Source organism: Rhinopithecus roxellana, chromosome 12 (genome assembly GCF_007565055.1).
Source record: "Rhinopithecus roxellana isolate Shanxi Qingling chromosome 12, ASM756505v1, whole genome shotgun sequence".
Taxonomy (NCBI): Eukaryota; Metazoa; Chordata; class Mammalia; order Primates; family Cercopithecidae; genus Rhinopithecus; species Rhinopithecus roxellana.
In genome coordinates, this window is record NC_044560.1 from 67990337 (window position 1) to 68004466 (window position 14130).

Sequence of the window (14130 nt, forward strand, 5' to 3'; positions counted from 1 at the left end):
TTAGAAACACTAAAATTTAACCTAGAAGTGATTTTTACACATTCTGCATATGAATACATATTACCAGGAAATACTGGTATTTTAAAATCCTTCATATATAAAACAAGATCACTGCAGGAAAAGGCGGGAGTGTGAAGTATTCTGTGATGATCTGATCTCTTCACCCTTCTTTTCCTCACAGCAAGGACAATTTGATCCGCACTCAGGGTCAACCGGATCCTCATAATTGAGACTAATTCTAAACTTCAGCAGAAACATGAGTAGGTCTGGCCCCATTCATGGAGATTTGGCATCAAGGCAGGCTTAATGCTAACCTGGGCCTCAATTTCCAGATTCAAGTTCTGGCCTTGTTCTAAAAGACTGATTACCACATTGTGTCCTTTTTCTTGTGTCCAAAAACCAGATGTAGTATACAACATCATGTTCTATCCCTCAATAATAAAGGTCCCACCTTATTCTTGCTATTCGCCCTCCTAGAGAATATCATCCCTGAGCCCAACCTAGGCCTAACTGCCATATGTGCACTCACACTTCTGATTTTGATAACCTACAAGGCTCTTTGAGTTGTCCCTTACGTTATCCACCCTGAAGATAATTTCCATATTCCCACCCACTGGTGTTACATCCCTATGAAATCAATCATGTTCTGCCTGGACTTCCTCCAAATTATAATATGTAGTTCATTGGGTGTCCCTCTTCTTAGTGTCTATGCCAACCCTGTGGTGGGGTTAATTAAAAGTCCTGAAATCTTCCATACATCCCGTCATACTATAGTTAGCCAAATATAGCTACTACAGACTCTGTCCAGTAAAGTAGAATACATAAATTACATTTTTCCTGAAGGAGGCAGAATCCCTTAACAATTAATAACAACTTTTTCATAATGTTCTAGCTAGACTTGTTCTTTATGATCGAATTAACTGCATTTTTTTCCTAAAACAAAAACAAGACAAAACAAACAAGAGTCCCTAAATTTTCCACAAAATGTATGTATCTGAGATGCTACTACGCAATATGTATTTAAGACTGTCTTGGGCTAAAGATAAAAACTAATAACAGATGTCCAACACCAGGATTTTATATTCTGAAATTCTAACTCTAGATTTAGAAGCCAAAATACAGTTTACTTCAAATACACTCTTCTAACAGAAAAACATATGAGAAAAGAGGAACAGGCACTCCTTTCTGTAATTAGAAAAGTAAACATCTCGAAAGTCTGGGTGCCTTAAGGGTGTTATTTTGCCCACCATTCTAGGATGTGATATTTTTATCTTCAGAGGAAGAAAACTAAGTGCAGTTTTGTTCTTTGTCAAACTTTAAATGTAATGTGATTTGATTATTTATAATCCATTTCTAAGGGTCTGAAAAATTCCTTGAAAAACATCAGTATTCTGATAGCAGTTTTCTAGGTGTTGTAGAAAGTAAGTCCCATCTCCAATTTCATGTTTATTTTCAATCCTGGCAAGTCAGTTCTGGCATAAATTTTTTAGGTCTGTGGAGCCATATAAATTTGCATGGCTAACTTTGTACAAGACAGAGACTACTGATTAAATCAAGCTGAGAGCTCTGTAAATGCCTTTTTTTAAAAGCAACTATAGAATTTCCTGATTGTAGCACTACAAAATAAACTTTGGAAACTTGACACTAAAAAGGAAGCTACTTGGAGTGAGGTGTAAGAAATCTAAACTTATCAAATACATAACAAATCCTCTCTCCCTGCCTCCCCTATTTATTTTTATTTTTATTTTTTGAACAGGATTCTTCTTTTCTGTTATGCATCAGTGTACTTAGGTTTTTAAAGAATCTGACTCACATCAGATATGTTCCAAGAAGATTCTCAAATAAAGACATTAAAGCATGTAAAACAAAACAGTAGTAGTTCTATGGTGTTGAAAGGCTCCTGATCAATTAAGATTGACTACTATCTTGTCTTTTCCTGAAATCTTCGGAGAATGAACTTGAGTTGAACTCAAATATCCACAGATAGAGAGCAAAAGGATGAAACAATTATAGCCTCTTTGGCTTCTCTATCTTCAACGGTTAGTTTCATTGAAGGCACAGAGAGCCTCAGGGTATTCTCTAATATTAATTAACATTAAGGGTTTTGATCCAATTGTGACATGTAGGGAGGGCAGGAGGGAAGGCGAGGAAGAGGTCAGAACTACACATCACTATCCAAAAGCATGAGGTCATACATACATTGACTAATAATAACTGTGATTACAGGAGGTCTTTAAAAATAATTGTTGTGATTAGTAAGTACTTATGCTAAAATCCTGAAATAAAAAACGGCTTAAAATACAAGGAAGAAAAAAACATTTAAAATGCCAACAATATAAGACCAAGGAACAAGTGAATTTGTTAATATAACTATTTTTAAATAATCTTTGGTTCTAAAATATACCAAATGCCTAACAAAAACAGTTCTCCCACTTCAAACTAATGGTCCTTATTGAAGAAAGAAGTGTGTTACAAATATCAATTAAATCTAATAAACATAACATTTTATTTTGGGAAAAAAGAACTTTCTGGGAAATAAGATTTAGTGGAAATACATTTTAACACAAATGTTAAATTTAAACATACCATTATGAGGCTAAATAATACTTTTCTCTTTTAAAAAAATAAATACCTCTTGAATAACCAAAATAATATACTATTATAAAATGTGTCCATTTCAATTGCATTCATAAAATATTTATACTGTCTAAGAGAAGATAGCTCTTATTTGTAAGTCTAAGTTCATTAAAAGAAAAACACAGACAGCACTAAGCTCATTCACGACAACTTAATTCCATGCTTTGTGTTTACTCAGAGAAATAAGTGATCATTTGGCTAGCAGTATGAGCACGTGATTTATAGCAACATCTTCCCAAATGTAAAATTAGTAACGTTACTAACTCGTTGGACAATTTTAGACAAGACTTTTACTCCATTTCCATGGTATATGTATATATAATATGATTACTAGTTCTGCAAACGATTCCATATGAAACACGAAGCTTTACTACACAGCTGAGAATCCAGTTCAGTAGTCCAAAGAAACTTATCCTGATCAATAGGTAGAAAGACCTGAACTCAGATTTTGAAGTTTTTTATGGCTATTGCTTTCACCGTATTGACTGTCAGACTGTTTCATATAATACATAAAACAGAAAGTGAAGTAATTTACTAATTTCTGGGCTTAAATTCAGAGTCTTGAAAAATCTAAGTATAAAATGCTAATAAAACTTCACAGATTTCTCTAAAAATAGCTACTATTGTTCTATAAATTATATGTTGTAACTATTTAAAACTGAATCACACTCCATGCTCATAAGACTAACTGTATCGCTCTACCTAAAATTTAAGGAAACCAGCTCATTTAAAACCCAAAAATCAAAACGTATCATGAACCTCATAACTACATACGCCTTCTATGTATCCACAAAAATTAAAAATAAAAAAGTTAGAAAAAAACAGAAATATTAATTTAAAAACTTAAGGGTAATAGTTGTGATAAAGTACATCTTCTAATACGATTCTACCTAATGATAGTAAATGAAATGATATTGTATCTACACAGCAGTACTACAATGAAATATCAATCCAAACTTCTCCTTTCTTTTTTTTTTTTTTTTTTTTTTTTTGAGACGGAGTCTCACTCTGTTGCCAGGCTGGAGTGCAGTGGCACAATCTTGGCTCACTGCAACCTCCGCCTCCTGGGTTCAAGCAATTCTCCTGCCTGAGCCTCCTGAATAGCTGGGACTACAGGCATGTGCCACTACGCCCATCTAATTTTTGTATTTTTAGTAGAGACGGGTTTCACCATGTTGGCCAAGATGGTCTTGATCTGTTGTTCTCATGATCTGCCCGCCTCGGCCTCCCAGAGCGCTGGGATAACAGGCATGAACCACCGTGCCCGGCCCAAACTTCTAAATAGCTCTCAAACCAGCAGAAAATTAAAACGGTTTTTGACTTATGCAAAGCCAAAAGTTTCTCAGATGCTAGTATGTTCAGATTTCAGCATTTCCAGGTTTCTGTCACATTCTCTCAAAGGTATAGATGTCATCCATCTACTTCTTAGTAGCCTGGAATCTTTTAGTTCTGTTCTGTATTTCACAATTAATAGTAAACATAATTTAACAAATTACCAGGAGAACATGACCATATTCATCTTCTACACACCTACTATTTTCTACATCAAAGAGAGTGGACAGATTATCAAAAGATCTTTTCCTTTTACTGTTATTAAAACAGTAATAAATGACCATGTTTCTCATGGAATTTTAATCATCTGAATTGAAATACAAGAATCCTATGGCGCATAATATCTTTTGAAGATGATTTTATTTATAATAAACAGAAAGAATAAGGGGGGCATTTATACATAGGATAATATATTCTAGGACAGTCTCTGAGGTCAGCCTTGCCATAAGTTGACATGTGGTTGTAACTGTATTTTATTCTAAGTATTCATATTTTCCTTATAAATATAGACAAATCATTTTGTGGTAAAAATGATAAAAAGTATACATAGCATACATAATATATTACCATACTAGACAGACTTTAAAATAAATATTAGTCAGAAAAAATGAATATATGTTTTTCAAATACAATTTTTCAAAAGATCTAAATCTATTACATATGTATACATTTTAAAAGCAATAAAGCTTTGCAAATTTTATAATAAAGAGAAGAGTGCAATCAAACAAGAGCCCCGTAATCATTTCATTCACTACTTTTCCACTGTTTTCTTAAACTCCCTTTTTCAATTCAATAGGCTCCGGTTGGATAATTTTATAATTCCCTATGGATTACAAAACCAGAAGTTGTCTATAAAGGTCTCTGGATAATTTCATAATTCATTATAGTAGGAAACTAGAAATTACCTATACATTGCCAAAGCCAAAATCAAGTTGATGTCTACATGAGATCAGCAATATTAGCAAATGAAATAATTGGTGGTTATCTAAGTGATACATACAAGGGCTTTGAGAAAACATTCAATTTGCTCATCAATGTCTAAAATTCCACCATTGCAGGTTAGTTATTTTGTCTTAAGACTCTATGTTATTTTTAATATTTATTTATTTATTTATTTATTTATTTATTTATTTATTTATTTATTTATTTTGAGATGGAGTCTTACTCTGTCACCCAGGCTGGAGTGCAGTGGCACGATCTCAGCTCACTGCAACCTCTGCTTCCTGGGTTCAAGTGATTCTCCTGCCTCAGTCTCCTGAGTAGCTGGGATCACAGGCACCCGCCCTACACCCAGCTAATTTTTGTATTTTTGGTAGAGATGGGGTTTTGCCATGTTGGCCAGGCTGGTCTTGAACACCTGATCTCAACTGATCCGCCCGCCTCAGCCTCCCAAAGTGCAAAGATACAGGCGTGAGTCACTGCGCCCTGCCTTCACACTCAATATACTTAAAATAATTGCCAAAGGGTAAGGCAGCATTTTAAGCATTGGAAGTAATTTATATATTATAGCAAAATGATTTTCTTGGTTCTTTTATTAATAGCATACATTGATAGGAGAAGGGTGAAAATTTGAAGATACAGAATGGAGTAAACAAGACTAAAGAAAACAAACCACCTATTGTCAATCTTTAGAATTTTGGATTAGAAATTGGATACCCAATAAATAGAAAGTTATTTTCTGTTGGGATATGTGTATGAGAGCTAAAATGTAAAAATAAAATAATAATAATAATAATAACAACACACCAATGTATTCAAGTATAACAGATCATAGTTAAATGAGATGGCATACTAAATACTTATCATGGTGCTTGAGAACTTAAAAATGGTGATATAGTAATAGTGATGGCAGTTTCTACTGTTATAACCATTATAAGATTAGCTTTTAAGTTCAATGTAATTGTAGGGAACCAAAACGTTTGGCTTATTTTGTATTTCTTGACAGTTTGGTAAGTTTATCTTAATATATTAAAATCTTTAAACTTTAAAATAACTGTATCTCATTTTGGCCAGACATCATGAAAAAACAATTCATGCCTCTTCTAAGCAGTGTGAGTAGAAGACAAAGCAGAAATATCTAAGCAGTAAGGAAAAGGATTCTGGATTTAGATTCAGTGGAGCTTTGCTCAATTACTGATTTTACCACTTTCAACTATCTGATCTAAGCAAGTCTTTTAACATCTCTAAGCTTTATTTTCCTCACCTATATTATGGTGACATTAATACTTACTCTATTTTACCTTCAAGGAGTATTGCAAAGCTTGAAGGATAAATGTTTCAAAATGATTTGAATATTCTGGTGAGAGCTGCAGTCCTTTAGTATTATCATTAAGATTTTATTCAAGCACACAAAATTTTAGAAAAGCTGTTATGAAAAATCTCACTTTTTATCTTCACGGACTATACTAGATTAACAAGGAGAACCTCAGGATGCCTTTCTGGACCACATTTTTCTCATTTGTTAAGCAGTGGGGTACTGGATGATGTCACAATTTCCTGCCATCTCTGAAATTATTATATTACCTAGTAAAATTCACTTTCCTGGATTTTTTTAACCTGAAAATACAAGAAGTTGTAGCAAACTAATCTCTGTTAATCTACTAAATAATTAACAGCTGAAGCACGCATTTTAAAACTCTCTAGAACATGAGGTTGAACCTCTACAACATCTGGTCATGTAGAATTGGTTGAATAGTACTACCATTTGTGTTTTAAGTTGTTCACGTATTTTCTGTGGCATTTTAGCTCCTTACCATAGAGGCAAGCATTTTCCACTGGTATATTGAAAGGGTTAGAAGTGTTCAAAGTTGAGTTATTTTTTAATCTAAATTTTCCTTTATATTCTAAGGTATTATTTGATACACTATTCAAGAGGCAAAAATTAAAATGGAACGATTATAAACAACAAACAGTAAAAAGTGTCTTCATATTTTAATAGATAAGAACACAAAACCAGGTTATATTGCTCTAACATAAACCTCAAAAACACAAATGAAGATACCTGTCTCCCCTTATGACCCTTCTTTCCACGGATCCCAGGAATGCCCTAGAATATAGAAAAGAAAAAGGAAATATTTGTTGAATAAATGAATTAGGTACTATAGATCTTTTTCTCCCAATATAAAGTAATAAAGCATGCAAAAGACAAAAACAAATTATTCTATAAACTGATGTGATATTCAGAAAAGCCTCAATATATTAATTTAACTGAGGCAGCCCCTTTCTTCTTCAAAACAAAATTCTGCTTTTATTCAGGAATCCATCCCATCTGTATTTCCAAATGGGATCTTGATGTTTCCCTGGTGATAGTTATTTGTCCAGAGATCGGCATATTACCAAAGTTGGCATAACCAGATGAACACGAAGGTCTTATTTTCCATATCTAAGGGAAAGTGCCCTCCTCTCTGTCTTCCCCTCTCTATCTGGATATAAACAAAGACACATTTAACCTGTGCACTGGCAATCTTGCAATCATATGGGAAATAAGCCTTAGGGTAAAGACAACATTAGAAAAGGTAAAGCAGAGAGATGAATCTACAGCCCACCTAACCTATGGATTTCTGGTCATGTAAGAAGCAGTAGGGTACAGTATTTAAGTACTCAGGCTTTAGAGCTGACAAAACCTTGTCCAAATCCTGGCTCTGCTCTTACTGCCTGTATATAGCCTAAGACAAGATACTTCCTCTGTGTATGCCTCATTTTCTTCATCTATGATGACAAGAATAACAATACCTACCATTCAATAAATGGTTTTATATATAAAGAAGTTAAATCGTGTATATATACATACACATATATATAAGTTTATTTAAAATTTCATATATATACATATAAATAAAGAAGTTAATTCATGTATATAAAACCATTTATTAAATTGTTTTTATATACATGCACATACATAAAACCATTCAGTAGATCATTTGCTATTATCATCATCATCATCATTAAAAAATCCTTATGCTTAAGCCAGTTTGAATTGTGGTTTTCTGTTATTTGCAGTTCAAAGCATCTTGATATCATCACTTTGAGACTTGTAGACTAAGCAGTCTGTCACAACCATGTAGCTTGAGATTAATAGTACCTACAGGTAAGTTAGAAGACATCATTGGCTGAAGTAATCCATTCACTTTCAGGTCAACAGTGTTTAAAAAATACTCATGTATCTGATCATCAAAAAAGAGTTCACAGGTGAGCAAGAGGACTCATTTCATTAAGACTTTATATATATTTACATAATACAACCAACCTTTTAAAAAAATAGAATAATTATTTCCTAAATTTTCAGTAGCCTCCCTAAATCTCATCAAGAAGTCAAATAACACAGATAGAATTATATAAGCATTTTTCATTTATATACACGTATATGTGTGTACATGTTTCATATGTATGTGTATGTGTATACACACAATATGCATGTAATGTACAGTATTGACTCCCAGAAATGACTTTTTCTTTCCATTTTTTTCAGCAATACTTAGCACTACTGTATCTTACTCTCTTCTGCTATTTTACTTAAATGTTTTATAACATAACACCCTTTTAGCTACATCGTTCATAGTTTTAATGAGAATTTTGACATAGCCAAATAATATTAGGACACAGTACCCATGATGGGCTCAATATCAGAAACTGGTCTTGTGTATTTATATGTTGAGACAGGTCTGGATATTTTCTTTTATTTTTATTTTAATTTTTATTTTTTGACAAAGTCTTGCTCTGTTGCCCAGGCTGGAGTGCAGTGGTGTGATCTCGGCTCACTGCAAGCTCCACCTCCTGGTTTCATGCCATTCTCCTACCTCAGCCTCCCAAGTAGCTGGGACTACAGGCGCCCGCCACCACGTCTGGCTAATTTTTTTGTACTTTTAGTAGAGACGGGGTTTCACCATGTTAGCCAGGATGGTCTTGATCTCCTGAACTCGTGATCCACCTGCCTCGGCCTCCCAAAGTGCTGGGATTACAGGTGTGAGCCACCATGCCCGGCCAGGTCTTGATATTTTCATATAGACTGGTAAAAATTAGTGAGTGTGATTACAGCAATGTGCCAATTGATGGCCAGTGTCAACACTGGGCTTAAGATCATTAAATCCAAGATGACAACATTTTACAAGGACACATAATTTTGGTTTGTTAAATAATTTATGAGAAATAAGTTCACGTCAAAGGATCAGAAAAGGATTGTTGTCATGAAAAGCAGAGTAATTAACAATGTAAACCAGAATCATTGGGTCAAGAAGCAGCAGATCAATTCTTTGCATGATCATTGAGATACATCCTCTGCTAGTCTGCTGTAGTACACGAAGGTTAGGTGGCTTAGTTGTGGAGTTCTGCTGAAGATATTTTTTGCTATTGAACAAAACGACTTGCTATGTTCACCAGGGAAACATCTTTAACTCATCTCACCAAAGATGGCTAGACATTTTGATTGTCATTACAGCACATTTAAACTCTTTGATTATTTCTTCTCTGCAGGGGCATTCACAAGTAATTACAAGAAAATATAACTTAACTCCCTCACTAAAAACTATTTATTTGAAAAATTCATTTAGCAAAGAATGTTCACTTTCATTTGCAAAAATCACTTTCCAGAAATGAACATTTTGGCCTGAACTGCATTCTTATAATGATAGGGGTGAAGGCTGAATTCTGAATATGACTCTCTAATTTCAAATTCTACGACAATATACTAATATTGTTCAATTCTACTGTTTTCAATTAATACTGGCAATGTAAATGAAGGAATACAAAGAGAAATTACTCCATATAGATTGCATATAGCACTGAAAACTAGATATGATGAAGCTGCAATGCCATAACTCCTATCAATAACTTCATTAACCTTTTTAGTATAACAAACCATTTTGCAAAGGTTCTGTCTTTACTTATAAGTACCAATATTTATTAACAGCTATCTCCCATTATTAAATTAAACAAAAATATATCTTCTGAGGCTAAATTCTACCACATATTGCTCTCAAAATCAAGACTTGTCAAGAATTTATACTCAAAGATAATGAATTACAAAATAAAAATTTCATAGATATTTTAGTATTTTAGTGTGTATTTTCAAAAATTTAAATTTAAAATATAATTATATTTCTATCATTCTATGTTACTTTCTTTTAACAAAATTCAGTAAGATTTTCAAAAATCAAATTACATTTGTGGCAGGTGATTTTTCTTAAACCTGACTTGGTAACTCAGTAAGATTACTTCCCTGACATTTGATTTTATGACCCCTGTTATACATTATCATAAGTATATCATTTCAGAAATACTATTTGAAGGGAATGGACTTACCCTTTCTCCTTCAGGTCCCAGTTGTCCCGCTTCTCCAGGAGAGCCAATAAAACCCTTAAAACAAGAAAATAATCTGTATATTATTTCATTTGAATATTCTCCCCATAAGTGATTCTAAAAAGAAGTACTTAAAATTTTATTTGTAGTAGCATGAAATTATAAGACTTACAAGTGTGAATAACTTCCCCTCACCTAACTGCTTTTTTCCCAGAAGTTACAGATCAATCTTCCCATTAAAAAATATACAAAATATAATTTAAGAAATGGTGGCTAATAAAAATGAGCCTAAATAATTTCCTTCACTAAATTTTATAGTGGGCAGAAAATATATGTATATAATTAGCTAAAATTTAAGACAGAATGGAGGTATCAAAAGAATATAAGAAGTACAGTAGAGGAAGAGATACATTTAAATGTGGCAGGAGCAAAGGCAATCAAAGAAGGCTTCAAAGGAGACTGTCACTTGAGATAGGTCTACAGAGTGGGTAAAATCTTAATAAGCAGAGACTGGAGAAAGAACTCTAGAAGAGTAATTAGAGTAAATAAAGACAAAATAGGAAGTCTTTGTTAATGGTAACAATTGGAGAGTGTTTGTAAATGGTAATTGATCACATTTTATATATAACATGCTTTGTATGTAAGATGGTTTTATATGTTAGTTTTATGTGTAAGACCCATCCTGCCTTAATAAAGATTCCAATCTGGTCTGAGAAACAAGAGATACATATAAATAGCAATGCAAGGCACTTTATTCTAATATAACTTAGTTATATCTCACTTATGGGAAATAACGCATTTCATCAATTTTACAGATAAAGTGTATGGTAGTTTGGGTGCTAGATTAAGGAGAATCTTAAATTTTAAAATAAAAATTTTAGACTTTATATATTAGACAGATGGAAGCTACTGATTTTAGGGAGTATGGTAGTGCACTGATGTTATGCTGTATTTCTAAAATATTAATCTGTTGATAGGATACAGCATACAGCCATGACGGGAAACACTGAATATAGGCAAACCTGTTAGAAGCTCTTTAAGTGGTCTAAATTTGAAGGATTATGGGTCCAGATTATTGGTTCAACAAACATTATTTTAGTAGCCATTTTGTGTCAGGTACTGGGTTTATAAAGATGCATGTGAAAATCAGTGCCCTCAACAAGTACATAGTTTATTAGGAAAGAGGGTCATACAAAAAAATAATTGTAATATCATATGATAATTGTTACATGATTATGTAATAGGTGATATGACAAATAAACAATGGGAACTTTGGAAGCAGAATGACCAGCTTTGCCTAGAGAGAAGATTAATGGTGCTTTGCTTTACTGAGGAAGCAACATTTGAACTAAGTCCTGAAGAAAAGAAAAGGCAGGGCTAACAATGTGCCATCAGTCAATCAATCAGAATGAAATGACATAACTTTTACAAAGAATTGCAAATAGTCTGTGTGATTGGTGGGCAAGAGCTGAGTTTGGAAAGGGTGGCAGGGGGTCATATCATGAAGAGTCTTTTTTGTTATGATGGCAAGTCTGCAATTTACACCGTGAGTCATTAAAAAATTTAGACACAGTTTTGATATAATCAAATTTTCACTTTATAAACTCACTTGGGTTACAGTGGGTCACACAGGTCTTTATCTATCTATAAGAATCAAGAGAAAAGATGACTCTAAAGTTTACAATTGGCTTGACAGGCAAATGATAACCACCGATAGACATATAGAAAACAAATAGAAAAGCTGAGTTTGATATAAAGAGGATGAGTTTTGTTAGTTATTTGGAACTTGTGGTTATAATGAGGTATTCAAATGTAATTATCATGGCAGTGAGTTGCGAGATGTGGGGTTCATAGAAAAAGCTCATAGAGAAAAAAAAATCTGAAGGACAGATATGTCTGAAGTCTTAAAGACAGACTAAAGCTCTGAGGAGAAAATAATAGGAAAAATTCTCACTGATCAGACAGAGGGTGAAATAGGGGTGTGAGAGAAGAGTAGTTATATGGATGCAGAGAAAAGCCAAAGTATAAAAGAAATTGAAGTAGAGATATAGTAGGTCATTTTTACTAAGATTTAAATAAAGGCTTCTTATTTTGAATCACAGAATGGATGATTTTTCAGAGTAAATACTTTCATAATAACAAATACTGAAGAATTCAAGCATTAAAAAGTAAATGTCATTTCTATACCCATTTCAGCATTATTCACAATTATCAACAGGTGGAAACAACCCAAATGTTCATTAACAGATGAATGAATAAACAAAATGTTGTATATACATAAAATGGAATATTATTCAGCCTTAAAAATGAAGGATTCTGATAACTGCCACAACATGGATGGACCTTAAAGACAATTATGCTAAGTGCAGTAAGCCACTCAAAAAAGGACAGATAGTGTACGATTCCACTTACATGATGTACTTAAGGTAGTCAAATTCATAGAGACAGAAAGTAGAATGGTGGTTTCCAGGGACTGGGAGTGGAGAATGGGGAATTGTTTATTGGGTACAGAGTTTCAGTTTGGGAAGATGAAAAAGTTTTTAAGATGGATGGTGGCAATGGTTGTACAACAATGTGGATGTACTTAAGGCCACTGACTATATAATTTAAGAGGGTTTATAAATGGAACTTTTTATGTTATGCATATTTTATCTTTTTCATTTTAAAAAGAAAGAGATAAATGTCTCAAGAATCATATCTAAGTTGCCTGCAATAAAACTTTTGGAAGATTTTAGTTCCTTAGAGTTCAGTTAAGTATTGCCATTAAAAAAGTTGCCATCATCCATCTTGAAAACTTTTTTAGGTGTTTTTCCTTGTCAAAGGTGCCCAAAATTGCCTTATATTCCACAGATTGTATGAACAAGCAAAAACTGAAAGAAAAGAGAGAGAGAATGTGTTCCTTTATACATAACTTTAATAAAGCAAAACATCTATAATTTTCTTACTCGAAAGTGAAGCAGCTGGAGAATGGGAAATGTTTCTTTTAAAGTGAACCATACGAAAGTATTTCTGATGCTAGAGCATTTAGGATTATGATGACAAGTTGTGTACATTTTCAGAATCATCTGTTGATGACTTCAAGTGTGAAGTCAGCTAACTTTTGTTTTAATATATCCAACAGGAGTTTTGGTTTCAAATAAAAAGAAGACATTCTAACTGGTGTATACTTATCAGTGAACTAAATAATCAATTGATAACTCAAGAACTGAAGTCAGAACTCCAACATAGGCTGTATAGAGTGTAAAGGGAACATTTTACAATTAGATATTTTAAATACAATAATGTTATAAGTAATTGCTTAGGAGTTTCATAGAGGTTTCTTGATCATCATTACACTGATTCTAACAGAAATAAGATGTCAGCAGTACCAAACAAAGAAACCATACAGAGTTGAGGTCATTCTCAAAATACTACCATTAAACTAGAGTTTACTGTACAATGAAACAAAGAACATTAAAAAGAATAACACATGTTTTTGCTTTTTGATTTGAAGGTGGTAGATCTGGTTAGAAGCAATTCTGTGTCACCAGCAGGACCACTAGAGGGTCGGGAGAGGTTCAATATACTTTTACTTTTGTGGGCAGCTAGCACATTATTACATAAAGAAATGCCAAAGAAGGGTTTCAAAATTGTGATGTGTTTTAAATGTTTACATTTGACAAAATATTTCTGCTAATACCAAAAAATACCATCAAATAACTGCCAATGAAAAGCTAATTTATCATGATTCATGAAAATATTCATGTACAATGCATAACATTTAAAATTTACCAGTAACAGGACACAAATTAAGTGAAAAACATCTATCCTATGAGTGTATTTCTATGATTTTTTCCTTTTTAACCAGATTTGAAGTTAATGCTAAAA

General features: G+C 33.0%; 1 protein-coding gene across 1 annotated transcript in view; it reads right to left on the minus strand.

The window, feature by feature from the left end:
- COL24A1 (collagen type XXIV alpha 1 chain) overlaps positions 1–14130 on the minus strand; it is a 388303-nt gene that overhangs the window by 279081 nt on the left and 95092 nt on the right. The window contains exons 11-12 of the mRNA XM_030912579.1: positions 10267–10320; positions 6971–7015 (exon numbers count right to left, since the gene is read on the minus strand). Of these exons, the coding sequence (XP_030768439.1) occupies positions 6971–7015; positions 10267–10320 (99 nt within the window). The remainder of the gene's footprint in view (positions 1–6970; positions 7016–10266; positions 10321–14130) is intronic.